Here is a 20,000-nt window from a genome sequence, read left to right on the forward strand (position 1 = left end):
ATGAGAAAATCTCCCGTTGTTCTTTAATTCATAATGTATTAGGCTCCATGAACCTATGATGTATTATGGATGTAGACTGTATTCACAGACTGTATAACAATGTGACTTCCCCTTCTTCACTCCCCCACCATTCCTATCCTCCTCCCTTCCTCCCTCTTCTCCATCCCACCCTCCTCCCTTCCTCCCATCCTTTCCTCCTCCTTTCCTCCCTCTCCTCCATTCCTACCCTCCTCCCTTCCTCCCTCTCCTCCATCCCTCCAATCCTCCCTCCTCTCCTCCCTCTCCTACACCCCGTCTCCCTCTGCTCTTCCTGTTAACAATGGCCTACTCTTCACCCTTTTACTATTTTCCTCTCCCCCCTCTCACCCCATCTGCCCTTTGTACCAAATGTGCCCTCACTTCCTCTCTCCTCTCCTCTCCTCTTCTCTCCTCTATTCTCCTCTCCTCTCCTCTCCTCTCCTGTGTCCTTTCCTCTCCCTCTCTTTTCCTCCCCTCTCCTCTCCTCTCCTCTCCTCTCCTTGTCCCTTTATCCCTGCCTACCCCTGTGTTATACGTGCTTCTCTTCTCCTCTCTTCTCTTCTCTTCTCTTCTCTTCTCTTCTCTTCTCTTCTCTTCTCTTCTCTTCTCTTCTCTTCTCTTCTCTTCTCTTCTCTCCTCATCCCTGTATCCCCCTGTACCTTGCCCTCTGCTAAACAGGAAGCCCTCATCAGTCCCTGGGTGACCTTCAGCGACGGCTCCTTGACCTCTCTGGACCTGTACGACCCGAGCGGCTACACGCTGGGCGCCAGCTCGCTGGACGAGGGGGTGGCGTCCGTGCGGAAGGGCCCTCACCCGCAGCTGTCGGCCGTGGCGGAGGGAGACGGGCAGGGCCCGCTGCTGCGCGTGGAGCTGGGCATCTGCGAAGCGTGCCAGAAGTCCAAACGCAAGAGCAAGCTAGCCGTGGGTAGCGGCAGCGTGCAGGTCAAGATGCTGCCCGCTCCCGTGCCCGCCACTGACCCTGTGGAGGGCGTAGGGGAGGGTGGGGGCACGGGCGTGAACAAGGGCAAGACAGAGACTGGTGCACCAGCAACAGGAGTGCAAGGAGGAGCCAATAACAACAACGCAGACATCATCATCAAGGGTGATGCCAAGACGCCCCGCAAGGCGCCCGAGTTGCTGACCTCCCCGAGGGCCGTTCCCCTGAACATCTACACCCAGGCCGTGCTGCGGGACTCCGGAGCACCGCGGGAACTGAGCACCACCTCCACCCTCCAGGAGGCGCTAGGGGTAGCGGCGGTCTCCACCGCCCAGGGCATCAGCAGCACCACCACAAGGGGGACGGTGGCCCCTACCCCGGGCCAAGCAGGTGGTGGTGGCGGAGGTGGTGGTGGTGGTAGTGTCATCCCCAGGAAAGACATGGGGAACCTCCTCATGAACTCCATCTCCCACCTGGGTCCCGAAGGACCAGGACCGTCGCAGCAGGACTTGTTCCGCAAGAACAGCGTCCCGAAGGCCATTGTGCCCCCCTCCAAGGCTATTGTGCCAAAGAAGATCGATCGCTCCTCCTACGACAACGACGACACCACCACCGAGGACCCATCCACGTCCATGGAAAGTGATCTGGTGCGGCGGTTTGGCATGTCTGCCAGCGACCTGGAGATCTGCATCTACGCACTGGTGGGCGTGTCCTGTCTGGCTATTCTGGGCTTCCTGCTCAACTGCGCCACCTACAGCATGAGGTATGTACTGTATGCTAGTGTTTGCTCAATGAAGCGTCTAGTAGAGTAAGAGAAGTACTTCAAGCCCGTGCATTCCCTGTATCCATGTGATGTGGATATGGGGACAATGGACAATGTCTTTATGTCTTTATGGACAATGTCTTTATGTCTTTATTTATGTGTGTATGCTACTTGACACCTTAATTTCCCCCTGGGATCAATAAACGATACTCTACTCTACTCTCTACTCTATGTCAGGAGAATGACCCTTTAGACCTTCAGTTAGGAAAGCTTTGGAGACCTTAGGTTGAGAAAAATGGAGGTCCCTTAGCGCTGTAGATGGCGGTAGCGCACATCTTGTGCAAGCCACCACCAAACACCATAAAAAGAGAAGTTGAAGGAGGGGAAAACGCCCCCTCAGGAGACCAAACTTGGGCGGCGTTTGCATTATCTTTCTCTACTAGGCGATTCTTTGGTTTAGTCAGAGAGAGTAGAGAGAGAGAGGTTCCATTGGCCCATTGTTTCCTGGTTCTATTATGGCCCCCCTTAGGCAGACCTAGGCAGACCTAAGGACTGTTCTATTCATTGTAGGAGCATTATGACACGCCCCTTTAGGCAGACCGGAACCTGGTCGCGTTAGGTGCCCATAGAAACCTATTATGTTGGCATATCTCTATACTTAAAGAATCTCTGGTTTAGTTGTCTTACCTGTCTTACAATGTTGCATTCATCCGTAGATGCTTTTCTCCTTATTTGCGCTTCTGATTAGAAGCTGCGTGCATTTCTTTGTACTTTCTGTACTGTAAATGTTTATCCAGTATTTTCGACTCGTGGGAAAATGAAGAAAGTATTTTTTTGATTCATTTGCATGTCTAGTACATGAGTACACATAGTAGTAGAGTACAGTTATAGTACAGTTTATTGATGACGCAGGAATATCATGTGACAAAATAAAGCTGACTTATACACATATTTTGACTCAAACTTTAAGGTCGCACGGCAAGAAGAGTGTGGCACAGGTGCCCGACCCCCAGGATCACCGTCACCACTGGGTCCGCCTCAGCGCCCACTCCCACTCCTCCGCCTCCGACCAGGGCCGCCCGCCGATGCCGCACCACCACCAGCACCACCACCACCAGCACCACCCGCAAGCCCCCAGCGCCAACCCTGGCACTGGCTCTCTGCAACCCAGCTGCGGCAAAGCCCACCACGGGGGCTCTATCCACGGCCATCCCAGCGGGAATCCCAGCGTCGTTGGTGGCGGCCCACCACCCACCACCACCACTACAAACGTGGTCCCTCCGACGCCCGTACCCTTCGAGCGAACTGCCACCCTGGGGCGCCGCGCCAGCTCGCACCACCAGCACCAGCACCAGCCTCCGTGCCGCACCAACTCCATGAACTCCTGCCGCTCGGCCACGCTCCTGGCCAAGCCCACGCGCGCCAACGAGCCCCTGCACTCGCCCACCAGCAAGCGCAACCAGGTGCAGTTCACCACCTTCACCACGCTGGACATCAAGCACCTGGCCGCGCTCAAGCGCAACGGCATGGAGGTCAGCTGGGCCGCGCCGGTGGTCTCCAACTACGCGGAGCCCAAGGCGGCGTCATCACCACTGCCTGATATGACCTACCCCACCGCCACTCCACACGTGCAGGCGCCACACATGCAGGTGCCACACATGCAGGCGCCACACATGCAGGCGCCACACATGCAGGCTCCACACATGCAAGTGCCCCACGTGCAAATGCCACACGTGCAGGCGTAGAGGAGAATGGAGGAGGAAAAAGCTTACATTTTAAAGGGCCACTCTGTGTGTCTGTATCTCTGTTTATTTATTTTTTTGTTTATTTATTGCGAGTGTGTGTTTTTATTGTATTTTATTTGCTACACATGCAGGTGTAAAGGAGGCGCAGCAACCATCAAAGTTGAAATGCTGAAAAATTGAAAATTCTGATCTAACTTTTGGCAGCGGCAACGGAGCCGACGGTCCCCTCAATGCATTTCACATCTGCTCATGTAAAGGGAAAGGGATCCTTTAACAGTCAGTGGGATTGGGTGGATTCCAATATACGGACTCCTATCCTCGGTCTATGCTTGTGGCCTTGCGTCCCGCTGCCGTGGAGAAAAGTTTCCCCGCTGCCAGCCTAGCCACAACAGCTTTTGGGGGACTATTCATCATCATTCACCATCCCGTTTGCAAAGGAGAAAATTACATTAGACTTGAGCTTTTGCGAGATACTCGAATTCTGTTGTCTGTGACGTCATCACGAGGCCACAAGGACGCAAGTTAGTAGGGGAGGAGGGGAGTCCGCATATTGGAATGCACACCTCCAGACATAGAGGAAGTATAGAGGAGGCATTTGAAGAATATTTTAACGGACACTCTGTCTATACTGTAAATAGGATATATGTTTGTGTTTGTTGTGCCTGTGTTTTATTTGTGAGTTTATTTATACATGTTTTACAAATCAGTGAACTAGCAAAAGGGAGGCTGCAATCATGGTCTGTTATTAAGTGTTTTGGCACTAATGTTTTCCTATTCTGTGGGTCTTAATGAAGCTATGTTGCTTGGTTTTAAAGGGAACCTTAAAATGTGCATAATTGATGGCAGAGCAATTAAGAGTGCATCAATACTGTGTGTGTGTGTGTGTGTGTGTGTGTGTGTGTGTGTGTGTGTGTGTGTGTGTGTGTGTGTGTGTGTGTGTGTGTGTGTGTGTGTGTGTGTGTGTGTGTGTGTGTGTGTGTGCGTGCGTGCGTGCGTGTGTTTGTTTGTTGATTTTTCTGTCTGTCTGTCTGTCTGTCTGTCTGTCTGTCTGTCTGTCTGTCTGTCTGTCAGTTTTCCTGTCTGTCTGTCTGTCTTTCAGTCTGTCTGTCTGTCTGTCTGTCTGTGTCTGTCTGTCTGTCTGTCTGTCTGTCTGTCTCTGACTGTCTGTCTTTGTTAATCTCTACTTGTCTATGCAATATATACTGCACTGCATGTTTCATCAATAATGAAACTTCAAGTCAAGCAGCTGGTTGAGTCTGGGACCATATAAACCTGGGCTGTATATGAGGGATGTAAATACACACGTTATGAAGCTCACCGCACAATTTTCTATTTTCTCGTTTTATTTTAGCTTTTGTATATTTTTATGCTTCAAAGTATATCCCCCCAAATCCCTAGAGTATATAATAAGAGAAAAAAAAAGAAATTATTAATTTATTTGTATACTGTACTGTATGTGCTTGTTACGAAAGTAACCATTGCATGTATCTGTCAATACATTTGCATAATTTGTACATAGAAATATGAATTGTGTGTGCATATAATGTTAAGAAGAACCTTATGTTAATAATGTTCAGCATGTAGTAATTCAGCTTTCGTTAAGTAATGTCCCCTCTCTCTCACGGCTGAAAGGACACCACCAAGGGAATTAAGGAGAGGAGTCTTTTCAAAGGAAAAGTTTTGGAATTCATGAGGTGTGACATTTTTCTCACCGCAGGAGTTCTGTTATGCGGTATGGAAATGAAGGGCTGGCCTGAGGGGAAAAATAGGGCCCGGGCACTTTTGGCTTAAAGGGGCCCCTCCTGGGGGAGAAATAGGGCCCAGGCACTTTTGGCTTAAAGGGGCCCCTCATAATAAGCAACGCAGAACTGACTCACCAGTGAGCCCCACACCCTCGTGGGCCCCTATTTTCAGAAATTAAAAAAAAAAGAATTCATTTCTGAATATAGGGGCCCACAAGGGTGCAGGGCCCACGGGGAAATGCCCGCTATGCCAGATGGCCAGTCCAACCCTGATGGTAATGAAGGTGCTTCCCCTGCTGTGGCTAGACTCTCCCTGTGTGTTATTCACCTCTCTGTGGGGGGTGGGGGGTGGTGGGTATTGGTTGAGGGTGGAGTGGTGGTGGTGGTGGGGGGTTAGAGGGGGTTGAGAATACTAATAAACAAAGAGAACGTCCGTGTCCTGACTGTCCCTGTCTGAACCTGCATTAAACCTGTGAAGACTATATACTTCCCGCCTTCCATGTTGTCTTTCATTTTTTTTAAGTCAGTTAAAGGTCAGGAGCTGTATCTGTCATACTTTGATGTGACGCGGCAGCGCAGGCAGCCAAAAAAAAACACTAAACTGCATTTTAACTCTTACCACCTCTCTCTCTCTCTCTCTCTCTCTCTCTCTCTCTCTCTCTCTCTCTCTCTCTCTCTCTCTCTCTCTCTCATCGGAAACAATAGTGCTACTGTCCATATGAGCAAAACTTTGCCATTAGCATTGTTTTAATTAAATCAAAGTTTTTTTGTGCAATGTACAGTCAAGGCATGCATATTACAGCAGTACATTCATACATGCATACACGTACATACATTAGCAAACTGCATTATACCTCATTTGAACATGCTACTAACATTTTATTTACATATTTCATAATATTTACTTTTTTAATTTTCATGGCTACTGAACATCACAGTTATAGCCACATACTCTTGTATTATTGACTGTTCAAGTCAAGTCAAGTCAGCTTTTACTGTATTGTCAGTTTCTTCATAAGCACAGGTCATAAAAAGAAATTGAAATTACGTTTTCTCTCTCTACCACTGCACTGGCATGGCCATAATAGTATTTTGTCTGGAGTGATTGAAGCTTCTTCTCCCATCAGTAGCCTGCAGCACGGAGAGGAGAGGCCGTTATCTGGGTTGGGAGCCTGCCGCTCCGCTCGGGACATGCTTGTCAGCCAAACCCATTCAGACAGAAGAGGATGGAGGATGATGCAGAGACTGGGTTTAACCCTTTTAAGGTGTTTGTGTTTTTATTACATAGAATATGGGTGTTACGAGGTACCGTGTTGGCGGTCAAGTGAGAGGCAGAGGCGAAGGCAGGAAATGGGTTCAACGTTGATTTTTGTTTATTTTTCTCAACCACTTTCAGCACCAATGTGCACTATTATTTACAGTGAGGATAAAATGCAAAAATAAATTGACACGTGGGTCAAAAAGATGAAGAAAAGAAATAAACATAAATGCTAAGGACTCTAAATCCAGAAATAAATCAATAAATCAAAATCAAAATAATACTCGCTATAAGCAGCAGAAAATAGTAGCAGGCCAAGGTAATGTGCAGTAACAGTCACAAACCAATACTCAGACACTGAGTGTAGCAGAGCCTACCATAACAGGTGTGTGCTCCTTGCTGGCCTAACCTGAACTGAAAACCCGTAGGTTCTTAAAGAGCGTGAAAGCTCGTGCCCATCAGTGGAGCATACCACCTTTACACTAAGATGGGGGTTAAACACAATAGTCATCAAAATAAACCAAATACAGCAAAATAATGCGACCCAAAAGAAATATCCTAACACAGGGATTCAAAATAAACATACTGAAAGCAAAGGAAATCATAAACAATGCTGAAATCAATAATAACAGAAAATGGAGCAAACCAATGCGTTGCACGCGCAGCGTGAACGCAGCGCGAACGCGCCTACAGCCCAGCATCAGTGTTTATATGCCTGTCAGAGCGAGTGGAGACTCTTTTGGCTGGAGAGATGCTGCTACTCAGGTAAGACATGCTAACTAGCTCAAAACGGTAAAATAACAACATGACAGTTTAACTGAAGTGAAATACGGAACAGAAATGATACCAGGGGTGAAGTTTGTCATGTTTGTGTATGCGTGTGGTGTTTATCAGCATGTAGAATGTTTGGATGGAATGTTTGCGTGTTTGGGTGTTCGTAACTGAAATGTATGCAAGTGGAGCGTTCGGTAACTGGCAACAATGTGTGCACCCATGTTAACAGTAAACAGAACAGCAACGGTAGTGAAATGGTGAATGCTTACGGCAGAAAGTTCTTTGAAAGTCCGGTGATGAAAGTAATCCGAGTGAGTAGTTTGAATGAGGAAATGGCGCCTCACAAGTTCAAGGCAAACGCCATTCGAGGCGCCGTGATGACGTGGTGGCCAGCCACGGCATCACACACCCCCCCCCTTAAGACTCACCCTCCTCGTAGGGGCGGGAGAGGAAGTCAGCAGGCACGTTACTTTTGCCGGCTCGATACTTCACAGTAAAACGGTACGGCTGCATCGCCATGTACCAACGAGTCACTCTCGCGTTTGAGTCTTTCATTTTGTGGAGCCACTGGAGGGCTCTGTGGTCAGTCTCGACCGTGAAGTCTTTTCCAATCAGGTAGTACCTGAGAGTGTCCAATGCCCATTTCACTGCCAGACACTCCTTTTCCACGGTGGAGTATCTGGTCTCTCGGGGGTACAGCTTCCTGCTGATGAATTGGATGGGCTTACAGTCCTCACCCTCGCCCTGCAGCAAGACCGCCCCCAGGCCGACACCTGAGGCATCCGTCTGCACGACAAACGGAAGGTCGAAGTCAGGGCTCTGCAGTACCGGCTCTCGGCACATGCAGCCCTTGAGGTCCTGGAAGGCCTGCTCACACGCCTCCGTCCAACGCACCTTGTTGGGCGCGTTCTTGCAGGTCAGGTCAGTCAGGACAGCCGCCCGACTGGAGAAGTCTGGAATGAAGCGCCGGTACCATCCGACCAGCCCCAGGAAGGACCGGACCCCCCTCTTGGTGGTCGGTGGTGGACAGGCCTGGATGGCCTCCACCTTGCTGAGCTGGGGTTTGATGAGACCGCCACCCAGCACGTAGCCCAGGTAGGCCACCTCCGGCTTGGCCAGATGACACTTGGCGGCGTTCACCACCAGCCCCGCCTTGTGGATGCGGTGGAAAACGTCTTTGAGGTGGGCCATGTGCTCCTCCCACGTGGAGCTATGGACCACCACGTCGTCAATGTAGGCCGCTGCGTAGTTCTCAGCCCCCCGCAGCACCTGATCCATCAGGCGCTGGAAGGTTGCTGCGGCGCCATGCAGCCCGAACGGCATCACAGTGAACTGGAAGAGTCCACTGGGCACACGAAACGCCGTCATCTCCTGCGCCTCCGCTGTAAGAGGCACCTGCCAATACCCCTTGCACAAATCCAAGGTGCTGAGGTACTTGGCCTTCCCCAGCCGCTCCATGAGGTCATCGACTCGAGGCATGGGGTACGGGTCGAAGGCGGAGATGGCGTTGACTTTCCGGAAATCAACACAGAAGCGGAGCTCCCCGTCCTTCTTGGGCACAAGGACCACGGGACTGCACCACTCGCTGCGCGATGGCTCGATGACCCCCGCCTTGAGCATTGCCGCCACCTCCTCTTTGAGCGCCGGGACCAGCTTTGCAGGCACCCGATAGCAGGTCTGTCGGACCGGCCCTGGTGAAGTCAGCCGGATGTCATGCTGGGTCAGCGAGGTTCTGCCCGGCTCCTGTCGCAGCACACCCTCCGGGATGCACCTCCTCAGCTCCTTCTGCTGGCGTGGAGTCAGATGCTGCAGCTCCGGTGCCACCTCCCCCTTTGCAATAGGGAAGTACTGCTCCGGCAGCTCCTCCTCGTCCGGCACGGTGCGAGCCCAGAGCAGGTGGCCAGGCTCCTCCTCTCGCTGCACCCAGCGCTTCAGCAGGTTGATATGGAACACCTGCTGAGCCTTTCGACGACCGGGCATGGCGATCTTGTAGGTGACCGGGCCCATCTTCTGCACGACCTCGAACGGGCCCTGCCATTTGGCCAAGAGGCTGCTCTCGGCAGAGGGCAACAGCAGCATCACCTTTTGACCTGGCTCAAAGGACCGGCTGCGCGCAGAACGGTCATACCAAGTCGTTTGTTGCGCTTGAGCCTTCGCCAGGTTCTCATGGGCCAGGGTGGTGAGCTGTTCCAACTTGTCCCTCATGCGAAGAACATAGTCCACAATGTCCGTTGCTGTGCTCTGCTGGTCCCTCTCCCAGGCCTCTCGCAGTACATCCAGGGGTCCCCTCACAGGCCGCCCGTACAGCAGTTCAAATGGGGAGAAACCTGTTGACGCCTGGGGTACCTCCCTGTACGCGAAAAGCAAGTAGGGGAGCCATTGATCCCAGTCAGAGCCAGTGTCGTTGACGAACTTCCGTAGCATGGCCTTGAGCGTCTGGTTGAAACGCTCCACCATGCCGTCTGTCTGCGGGTGGTACGGTGTGGTTCTAATGCCTTTTATGCCTAAGAGACTGTACACCTGACGGAGGAACTTGGAGCAGAAGTTTGTCCCCTGGTCGGTTAAAATCTCCCTAGGCACGCCCACCCTTGAAAAAAGCTGTATTAAGCAGTTAGCAACCTGCCTAGCCTTGACATCGCGAAGGGGGAATGCTTCAGGGTACCTTGTGGCATAATCGCAAACTACCAGAATGTACCTATTCCCTGCTTTGCTTCGCTCCAGGGGGCCTACAATGTCCATGGCAATGCGTGTGAATGGCACATCTACAATGGGGAGGCTGATGAGTGGGGCTTTTGTTCCTCTGTTAGCTTGGGATCTCAACTGGCACTCTGGGCAGGATCTGCAGTATTCTATAACATCTTTATAGAAACCTGGCCAATGGAACCGGCTAGCTAGCCGCAGGAGTGTCTTCTGTTGCCCCAAGTGACCCGCCCACGGTACACTATGTCCCAACTTCAGAACCATTTTTCTTAACTCGCTTGGCACCACTAGTTGCTCTCCCTCCTCGCTCATGTGGTAAAGCCTGCCCTCTCTAACCACGTGACATTCTTTGCCTCTGGAGATTAGCTTTGCGGCTTCTTCGGCAGTGACTGCTGTCTCAAACAAAGTTTTGAGAGATGCGTCTTCTCTCAGTAATTTTTCAAAATCAGTGGTAATGACATCTTCCTCACTCATGGGGGGAGAAGGAAGTGTCTCATTGATGCGAGTACCCCTAACCTTATCGGCTCTTCGCTCGGACCTGGACTTCTTCTGGTCTGGGAATGGGAGTTCATCCCAGCCAGCAGCGTCACCAGTCTTCTTACTCTGAGCCCTCGTCAGCATAAAGGCGGTAGCAGTGGTTCTGTCTTGCAACAGCTCTGCTAACACAGGGACGTCCTGTCCTAGCACTACCGGGTATGGGGCCTCATCCATAATGCCAACTGTCAGTAAGTATGCCTGCCCGTCTATATCCAGTGTGACTTCAGCAGTTTCATACCCTCGCACGTCACCATGAATGCATCTGACATTTATCTTGCCCAAGCTAGCAACACTCTGGGTATCAAGACATCTACGTTGGACAAATGTCTGGCTGCTCCCCGAGTCCAGTAACGCCACCCATGTCTTCCCCCCCAGTTTAACAGGAATAGTGACAGCTGTCCTATCTGGCCTGCTAGGGTGAGAAGTGTGGGGCAGAGGGGCGGAGCATAGGCTAGATGATGTAGCTTTGGGGAACGGGCAGTCTGGGCTAATGTGGTTTGGCTGCCTGCAGTTGTGACACACTATTCTGGGCTTGTGTGTTGTGTGTGTAGCGGGGCTATTGGTGTGCCTGTTCCTCCTGAACTCACTACCAGTACCACCCACAGACTTACCAGACGCAGCACGGCCCGGGTCTCTTGTGTGTCCTTGGTCTTTCGGCGCGCCAGTGTCCACAGTGTTATGTCCATGCTCTCTTCTTGAGCTAAAATCCATAGTGTTAAGTCCATGCTCTCTTCTTGAGCTAAAATCCACAGTGCCTAACTGAAGGCCTCGGCGTCCACGTCTGGCGGACAGGTAGTTCTCTGCAAGTTCAGCTGCCTCCGTGGCAGTCTTGGGGTTTCGTTCTTTGATCCAGGTGCGGATCTCCGGATGCACCACCCATAGGAACTGTTCCAGGATCATGAGCTCGGCGACTTCCTCCGCAGACCTCTCCTGTGGACACGCCCACTTCTGGAAAAGGTCCCTCAGCCTGGCCTCCAGCTCCTTTGGCGTCTCTCCCTCCAGCACCTGCTTGGCACGAAACCTCTGCCTGTAGGTCTCGCTGTCGATCTCAAATTTAGCCAGTATAGCCTTCTTGACTTTGGCATAGTCTTGTGAGTTTTTAACGTCCATGGCCACGTATGCTGCGCGGGCCTTGCCTGTTAGAAGGGGCACTAAATACAAAGCCCACACCTCCTTAGGCCACCTACTGGCTGTAGCAATCCTCTCGAACGTCGTTAAATAGTGCTCGATGTCCTCATCTTCCTTGAATGGGGCCATCTTGGGTGCCGGCACAGTCATGGGTGGCGGGGTGGGGCTGTAGACGGCAGATCTGGTCTCCAGGCTCGATGGAATGCTCGGGACGCTGTCGTACGCTTGGGATGTTGGCGTAGGGACACTGGGTAGCGATGTGGACCTGCTGGGCGAATCTGAAGATTCTTCTGGCGTCTGACGATGCACGCGCTCAGTGCTCACGTAGGTCTGCAGCTGGGTGAATTGATGTTGCAGTGCCTTGAAGCGTCGATCCTGCTCGCGCATGTCTTTCTCCAGCCGGTCATCTCTGGCGTACTGCTGATGCATGAACTGCCTCAACATCTGCTCCAGCCCCTCTTTGCCTTCTTCCTCCGGCGTTTGGCGTCCTGGTGGACCCTCTTCCGTCGTCCCGTCCTGCTTCTCCGCCATGGCTGTGCACTCGGGTGGTTGGTCGTCTCACCTCTCTCCCGCTGGTTGGAACCGCGCCGTCTCCTCTCTTGCCACTGGGACCCACTTCGCTGCCACCAATTGTTACGAGGTACCGTGTTGGCGGTCAAGTGAGAGGCAGAGGCGAAGGCAGGAACTGGGTTCAACGTTGATTTTTGTTTATTTTTCTCAACCACTTTCAGCACCAATGTGCACTATTATTTACAGTGAGGATAAAATGCAAAAATAAATTGACACGTGGGTCAAAAAGATGAAGAAAAGAAATAAACATAAATGCTAAGGACTCTAAATCCAGAAATAAATAAATAAATCAAAATCAAAATAATACTTGCTATAAGCAGCAGAAAATAGTAACAGGCCAAGGTAATGTGCAGTAACAGCCACAAACCAATACTCAGACACTGAGTGTAGCAGAGCCTACCATAACAGGTGTGTGCTCCTTGCTGGCCTAACCTGAACTGAAAACCCGTAGGTTCTTAAAGAGCGTGAAAGCTCGTGCCCATCAGTGGAGCATACCACCTTTACACTAAGATGGGGGTTAAACACAATAGTAATCAAAATAAACCAAATACAGCAAAATAATGCGACCCAAAAGAAATATCCTAACACAGGGATTCAAAATAAACATACTGAAAGCAAAGGAAATCATAAACAATGCTGAAATCAATAATAATAGAAAACGGAGCAAACCAATGCGTTGCACGCGCAGCGTGAACGCAGCGCGAACGCGCCTACAGCCCAGCATCAGTGTTTATATGCCTGTCAGAGCGAGTGGAGACTCTTTTGGCTGGAGAGATGCTGCTACTCAGGTAAGACATGCTAACTAGCTCAAAACGGTAAAATAACAACATGACAGTTTAACTGAAGTGAAATACGGAACAGAAATGATAACAGGGGTGAAGTTTGTCATGTTTGTGTATGCGTGTGGTGTTTATCAGCATGTAGAATGTTTGGATGGAATGTTTGCGTGTTTGGGTGTTCGTAACTGAAATGTATGCAAGTGGAGCGTTCGGTAACTGGCAACAATGTGTGCACCCATGTTAACAGTAAACAGAACAGAAACGGTAGTGAAATGGTGAATGCTTACGGCAGAAAGTTCTTTGAAAGTCCGGTGATGAAAGTAATCCGAGTGAGTAGTCTGAATGAGGAAATGGCGCCTCACAAGTTCAAGGCAAACGCCATTCGAGGCGCCGTGATGACGTGGTGGCCAGCCACGGCATCACAATGGGCTATTCATTTTTTCTTTTAAAATTATTTTTCTACATACCCGGGTCAAATTGACCCGAACACCTTCTATGTAACAACCCGACCCGAACACCTTACAAGGTTTTAAAAAAAAGAGGGACATGGTAAAAAAAACAGAGGCGGGGTAGGGGTTAAGGAAGTGAGAGGTTGAAGAAAGAAGGTGTAGTGATGAAAAAAATGATGGAAGGAAAGAATGAAAGAGAAAAAAAGAAGAAGTGTACATGAGGAGCAGTAGAGAGAGGGCAAGAAAGAAAGAAAGCAAAGAAAGAAAGAAAGTTACAGAAAATAGAGATAGAAGATAGCACACAGATAGAAGCTATTGGGAAAGAAGAAAAGAGAGAGAGAGGAAAGAAGGGAGGAGGAGGAGGAGGTGGAGTAGGAGGAGGACAAATCTCTACAAGGCAGCATCGTTGCCAGTTGGGCTGATACTGTGGAGGAGAGCAAGGATGACTGCCATGGCTGTCTACTCCTCCTCCTCTTCTCCCCTCTCCCTCCCCCGGAATGTGGCGCGGGGCTCGCCTCGGATAGATAGATCTCTCCTCCACACCACCAGGCTGTGTTTAGATTGCCTCTCTGAGCATAAAATATAGAGGAGGTGGAAGTGTGTGTGTGTGTGTGTGTGTGTGTGTGTGTGTGTGTGTGTGTGTGTGTGTGTGTGTGTGTGTGTGTGTGTGTGTGTGTGTGTGTGTGTGTGTGTGTGTGTGTGTGTACGAAAGAGAGAGAGAGAGAGAGAGAGAGAGAGAGAGAGAGAGAGACAGAGACAGAGAGAGCGAAAGAAAAAGAAAAAGAAAAATGAAAGAGAGAGGAAAAGGCAGAGGAGCAAGCAGCAAGTCAGATCATCTGATGTCTTCAGCCTGAATAGTGGCAGTGATGGATTCAAAGCAAAAATGAATAAATTGGAAAACTGCGGTGGCCCCATCCCTTTTCACGCCGACCAGACAGACTCGGCAGAATTATTCCTCTTCCTCTCTCTTCCCTCTTTCTGCGTTTTGTCGAGGCTGCTGCCCTCAAGGCCGCTGACAGCTTTGGCCAGGCCCGGGACAAAATCAATTAAAAGGGCCCCCGACCAAATACATTAAAATTTAATAATGAGGACCCAATTCTGGGGCCCCCCCTTTGTCCATGGGCCCGGGATAACTTGCCCCCTTTGTCGCCCCCTATTGGCTTCCCTGTTGCCCTGAAGGCGCAGTACCTCTGATATGTTTTCCGTCATGTTCTGAGAGTACTATACTGCTCTTCTTTTTCTTTTTTTTCTTTATCTCCTCCCTTCTTCCTTCCTTCATCCCCCGGACTGTCAAAAAGAACTCGCCCACAAATGTCCAATTTTCCGTCTTCAAAAAATCTCCAGAATGATGCACACCAATGCACTAAAGCGAGAGAGAGGGTGCTTTTTTTGTCAGATGGTTACATTTTCTGTTCTTATTTCTGTTGCCTACCACAGGTTGGAAGTGAATATCCGATCCTTGTGTATTATCAAGAGCAGTCAAATTATAGATATTTTCATGTTCAGCATCTGAAGCATCTCTTTTCTAAAAGTTTGGAGCACATCCATGCCTTTTCATTCATGCTGTTGTTGATTAAGTATAAGAAAACCAGAACATATTTAAAGAAATGGAGTTAATTCCACACTGAGAGACTACTCTGGGACAGGATGGTGCAACATCATAATGCCCATGAATTAATTAATAATTAGTGGTTGATATGCTGCAATGAATATGTTTCATTAAAAGTCCACTAAAAAGAGAAAATGGTAACACTTTAGAATAATGGATGCAAAAAAGCATTATAAAGACTTAATAAATAGTTAACTATTGATGAACAAAACATTAGCAAACGTTTGTAAATGACTAGGAAATGTAAACAAATGCTTGTAAATGACTAGGAAATGCTATGTTAATATTTTACATTTATCAAACATTTACAAGTTGCTTGTAAATAAATAAAATACTTAGTTAATAATAAAAACATTTGTTAATGTTTTATTCATCATTAGTTAATTATTTACTGAGTCTTTACTAAGGAACATTATTATAAAGTGTTACCGAGAAAATAAATAAATAAATAAGCAAGTAATCCATACAATAGTGGTACTGGCTGCCGTTGCACCGCCCTGACGGGTGTGCACTACTGCTGAAACGTCACTGACCCATGATGGAATCATTTAGTAGCGGAGAAGAGATGAAAAATGCTACTGTAACACTCACTTCTAAGCAGCATGAAAAACACTGTCCTGCACTCCTGCAAGTGTGTCTCTTGCGATTCATGTTTTTTTCCTACCTCTGCCATATGTTGTCTAGTGCATAGCATACCGACGTCAGGAGGTTACGTGTTATTCAAACTACTTTTTCTCGAAAAAATAAATGAATAAATAAATAGGGCAGAAAGTCAGATGGGAACAAGGAAGGAAAGCTGTTCAGCCAGGAGACCAGACAGCATTCAGCCCCCACAAATCCATTTATTCTCATTTTTGAACAACAGAGAGAAAAAAAAGCAGGAGCTCGGAGCTGCGCTATCATTGCGGCGGGTTCGTAATCTGGAGCATCAGCTAATATATTGACAGATTTACGGGATTGAGGTCATTGTGTGGTGGGGGGATTAAAATGCATTAGTAGGGATTCACGTGCTCCAATGTGGGCCACAAGCCCTGGCCTACTGCTACATAGGCTGCAGTCTATGGTTTCTCCTCTCCTCGATCATGGGCTGTGTTTTTACTGGCAATATGCTGGCACAGCACAGGCAGTCTCTCTCTCTCTCTCTCTCTCTCTCTCTCTCTCTCTCTCTCTCTCTCTCTCTCTCTCTCTCTCTCTCTCTCTCTCTCTCTCTCTATCTCTCTCTCTCTCTCTCTCTCACTCTCTCTCATGCTGTACCTCTGTAGTGTACTGCATGACTGCATGTCTCCCTCTCTTGGTGAATTTTCACTTTTTTCTCTTTTTCTCTCTCATTTTCTGTTGCAGTCTCTCCTTCTTTTTTCTGTTTTTACACTGTACATGTATACTGTAGGCATATGTTGCTCTCTCTCTCTCTCTCTCTCTCTCTCTCTCTCTCTCTCTCTCTCTCTCCTCTCTCTGTCCATTGCTGTGTCTCCATCACACACATGCTGCTGACTCCTGGGAAGCCGACTTTATTTGTCGTGTTTATGTTCGCGTTCGTAGGTTCTCTGATGCTGACTGGGACTGGAATGCAATTTGGGCTGAAAAGGGAATTGATGGGAGCTCATTTAAATTGCAGGCCGCTGGGTCCTCTGTAGTATCGTTGAGCCACGGAAAGAAACCAACAACCGTGTTTGTATTCTTTTTCCCCCCGCTTTCTTCAAGACAATGGAATAACTGCACCATTGCTCAAAGCTACAGCAATCAAGTCTGGCAATATGGCCCAAACGCGATGGGGGCCGAGCGGAGGCTCTGTCACGCTGTGAAACCCCCACGTCTGGTCACATTCATCACATGTAGATGGAGACTTTCACGGCTGGATGATGATGATGATGATGATGGTGATGATCAGGGCCGGATTAAGACACAGGATAGATATAGCTGCAGCCTAGGGGCCCCTACCTGCCAGAGGGGCCCTGATTGGCCAAAAGTGAAAAATTCTAGAATTGTGACAGGATGCAATATTGAAAAAATCCTCTATTATGCTGAGTACAGTTGGTAGACATCCTGAATTCGTAGCACAAAATTATGACACTGTCTATGCAATTTTCTTGAGAAATTTGCCCTCTGGGGGGGGGCACAGTAAACTGAATCCTATGAGGCCCCAGGCCACCTTAATCCGACCCTGATGATGATGCCCTGGTTTGGAAGTTTAGCTGAATATTTGGTGATTGAGTGTGATCTTTCTCAATAAAAAGTATGCAATCTAAATAAAGCGTTTTTGACAAAAATCCTGTTTCAGGAATGACTTATGGGAATTCACGGTTTAAAACTTGTACTTAATACGTACTATAGGCCTACTTATACTTACTACGCTGAACTAAAAAGTCGGCCTGTTTCAGAACACAACATAAAACGACATGACACGACACAACACAACATGACACAAAACATCACAACACAACATAGCAGCACAACACGACATGAGACGACACAACACAACATAACACAACACAACATAACACAGCAAGACACGACACAACATGACATGACACGAAACAATACAAATCTCATCTCAAATTTCATGTACATGAATATACTGTGATGGCTATGGATTTAATATCTGGCACATCAGTGGTAAATCTACTGATCTATTTGCAAGCATCATTGATGAAACAGATTTTACAACATGACCTCCTGGGAATAGCCTGTTTAATCCAATTCCCCAACAGAATGTGGAGTTGAAAAGTTACCCACATGGACAGGCTTTAGATACACGCATGCATACATGCACACACGCACGCACGCACGCACGCACGCACGCACGCACGCACGCACGCACGCACGCACGCACGCACGCACGCACGCACGCACGCACGCACGCACGCACGCACGCACGCACGCACGCACGCACACAGCTAGGGATGCATGCATGCATGCATGCACACACACAGGCATGCAGGGATGCGCTCACGTATCCACACAGGTATTTTCAAAGTAGTAAGTTCAGCACAACATCTGTGTAGCTTGCCAAAAAAAGTAAGTTTAATAATAAAATTAAATGACATATTTTTCAGTGGTCCACAATGAAGGGCCATGAAATTGGGAGTTTGCTCACCAAATTATGTTTTATAGCTAACTGTTTTATAGAAGACTGTATACTGAGTCCTTAACCTCTTCTGGGACTGATGCATGCTTGTCCAATTACTAAACTGTAGCTTTTCTCTGAGACTTTCATTGGGGTGTACTCATTTCTGCAACTCCCAACTAGCTGAAAAATATGTGATATAAGTCATATTATACACCTCACTTTTATGTTGTTAGATAGATATTTTATTAAACTTAATCTTACGTATTGCAGAGATATCTTTTGTGTCTATTGAGATATTGTTCTAAATATTACTTCTCAAAAGGGCTATAGTAATAATAGATGTGCACGGCATACAGAACACTTTTAAATGTTCACTTTTTAAAATCGATCTCAGAAAATTAACTAGGGAATGCCCTGATCACTGTGCACGCTGAAAGGATGAATGGCCCATTTGCTGTCATTGGTGAGATCAAAACTAAATCCCAAAACTTGCCAAAGCACTTTTGGCAAGCTGTTACAGTCACAGATTGTATATTAATTTGTGTTGTTCTCACATAAACGAGCAAGAAAAAAAAAACCCAGTAAAGCTGACAAGACAACCCAGTATACTGTACTTCATGAAAAATATACTGGGTTTGTGGTGGCCAATAAAGTGTATTTGATCCCTGCTTAGAAATCGGGTCAATCGGTGGAATTAATTTGGGGTGTAGAAAGCAAAACAGTCTTTTCTCCTGCGTTGCGCGGTCGGACCAACTGATTCGATCAGCAGGGGAGGACATTGGCACTAAAATTGAATAGGAGATAACCCCAGGGGGCAGGCAACAGCAGGGTGCACCGAGCAGAGAGAGAGAGAGAGATAGAAAGAAAGAGCGCGCGCGAGAGAGAGAGACAGACACACAGACAGAGAGAGAGAAAAAAACAGTTAGACAGAGACAGAGACAGAGGTGGTAGTAAAGAGAAAACGACAGGAAAGGAGAGAGAGAGAGAGAGAGAGAGAGAGAGAGAGAGAGAGAGAGAGAGAGAGAGAGAGAGAGAGAGAGAGAGAGAAACAGATAGACAGATACAGAGGTGGTAGTAAAGAGAAAACGACAGGAAGGAAGAGAGAGAGCTCTAGAGACAAGTTGTGTGTATGTATGTACAGAGAGATATAGAGAAAGAAAGAAAGAAAGAAAGAAAGAAAGAAAGAAAGAAAGAAAGAAAGAAAGAAAGAAAGAAAGAAAGAAAGAAAGAAAGAAAGAAAGAAAGAAAGAGAGATGATATTCAAGGAAGAGAAAGAGTGAAAGAGAGAGAGAGAGAGAGAGAGAGAGAGAGAGAGAGAGAGAGAGAGAGAGAGAGAGAGAGAGAGAAAGAGATGTGATTCGAGAGAGAGAGCGAGAGAGAGAGAGAGAGAGAGAGAGAGAGAGAGAGAGAGAGAGAGAGATGTGATTCAAGGAAGAGAGAGAGAGAGAGAGAGAGAGAGAGAGAGAGAGAGAGAGAGAGAGAGAGAGAGAGAGAGAGAGAAAGAAAGGGAGAGAGAGAAGCAGCATGCAGAAAAACCCAAAGTAAAAAAGAAAGAGACGGCACAAGTGAACAAGGACTCTTGGCGGAGCGATGGAAATTGCCTCTCTTTGTTCAGAGCAGGGAAATATTTGGACAAATGGTCTGCAGCAGGCGGCGGCATTTATTTGGGAGCCTGTCTGCTCTGCTCTGCTGCCAGCACATGCCTTCCCTTCCCTGCTCCCTGCTCGCCCGCTCACTCTTACGAATGCATCTTTATATTCCTTATCCTTTTGATCGGCGACAGCCAGTTATTTCTCCTCTTCTCTTCTACTCTCTCCTCTCCTCTCCTCTCCTCTCCTCTCCACTCCTCTCCTCTCCTCTCCACTCCTCTCCTCTCCTCTCCTCTATCTCCCCTCTCCTCTTCTCACCTCTCCTCCCCTCTATC

At 48.3% G+C, this 20,000-nt stretch overlaps 1 protein-coding gene across 1 annotated transcript in view; it reads left to right on the top strand.

Moving 5' to 3' along the window:
* si:dkey-1d7.3 (transmembrane protein 132C) overlaps positions 1–3,463 on the top strand; it is an 82,092-nt gene extending 78,629 nt beyond the window's left edge. Inside the window, exons 10-11 of the mRNA XM_063211089.1 lie at positions 697–1,718; positions 2,689–3,463. Of these exons, the coding sequence (XP_063067159.1) occupies positions 697–1,718; positions 2,689–3,463 (1,797 nt within the window). The remainder of the gene's footprint in view (positions 1–696; positions 1,719–2,688) is intronic.
* The last annotated feature ends 16,537 nt before the right edge of the window (positions 3,464–20,000 follow it).

This window comes from Engraulis encrasicolus, chromosome 11, assembly GCF_034702125.1.
Source record: "Engraulis encrasicolus isolate BLACKSEA-1 chromosome 11, IST_EnEncr_1.0, whole genome shotgun sequence".
Classification (NCBI taxonomy): domain Eukaryota; kingdom Metazoa; phylum Chordata; class Actinopteri; order Clupeiformes; family Engraulidae; genus Engraulis; species Engraulis encrasicolus.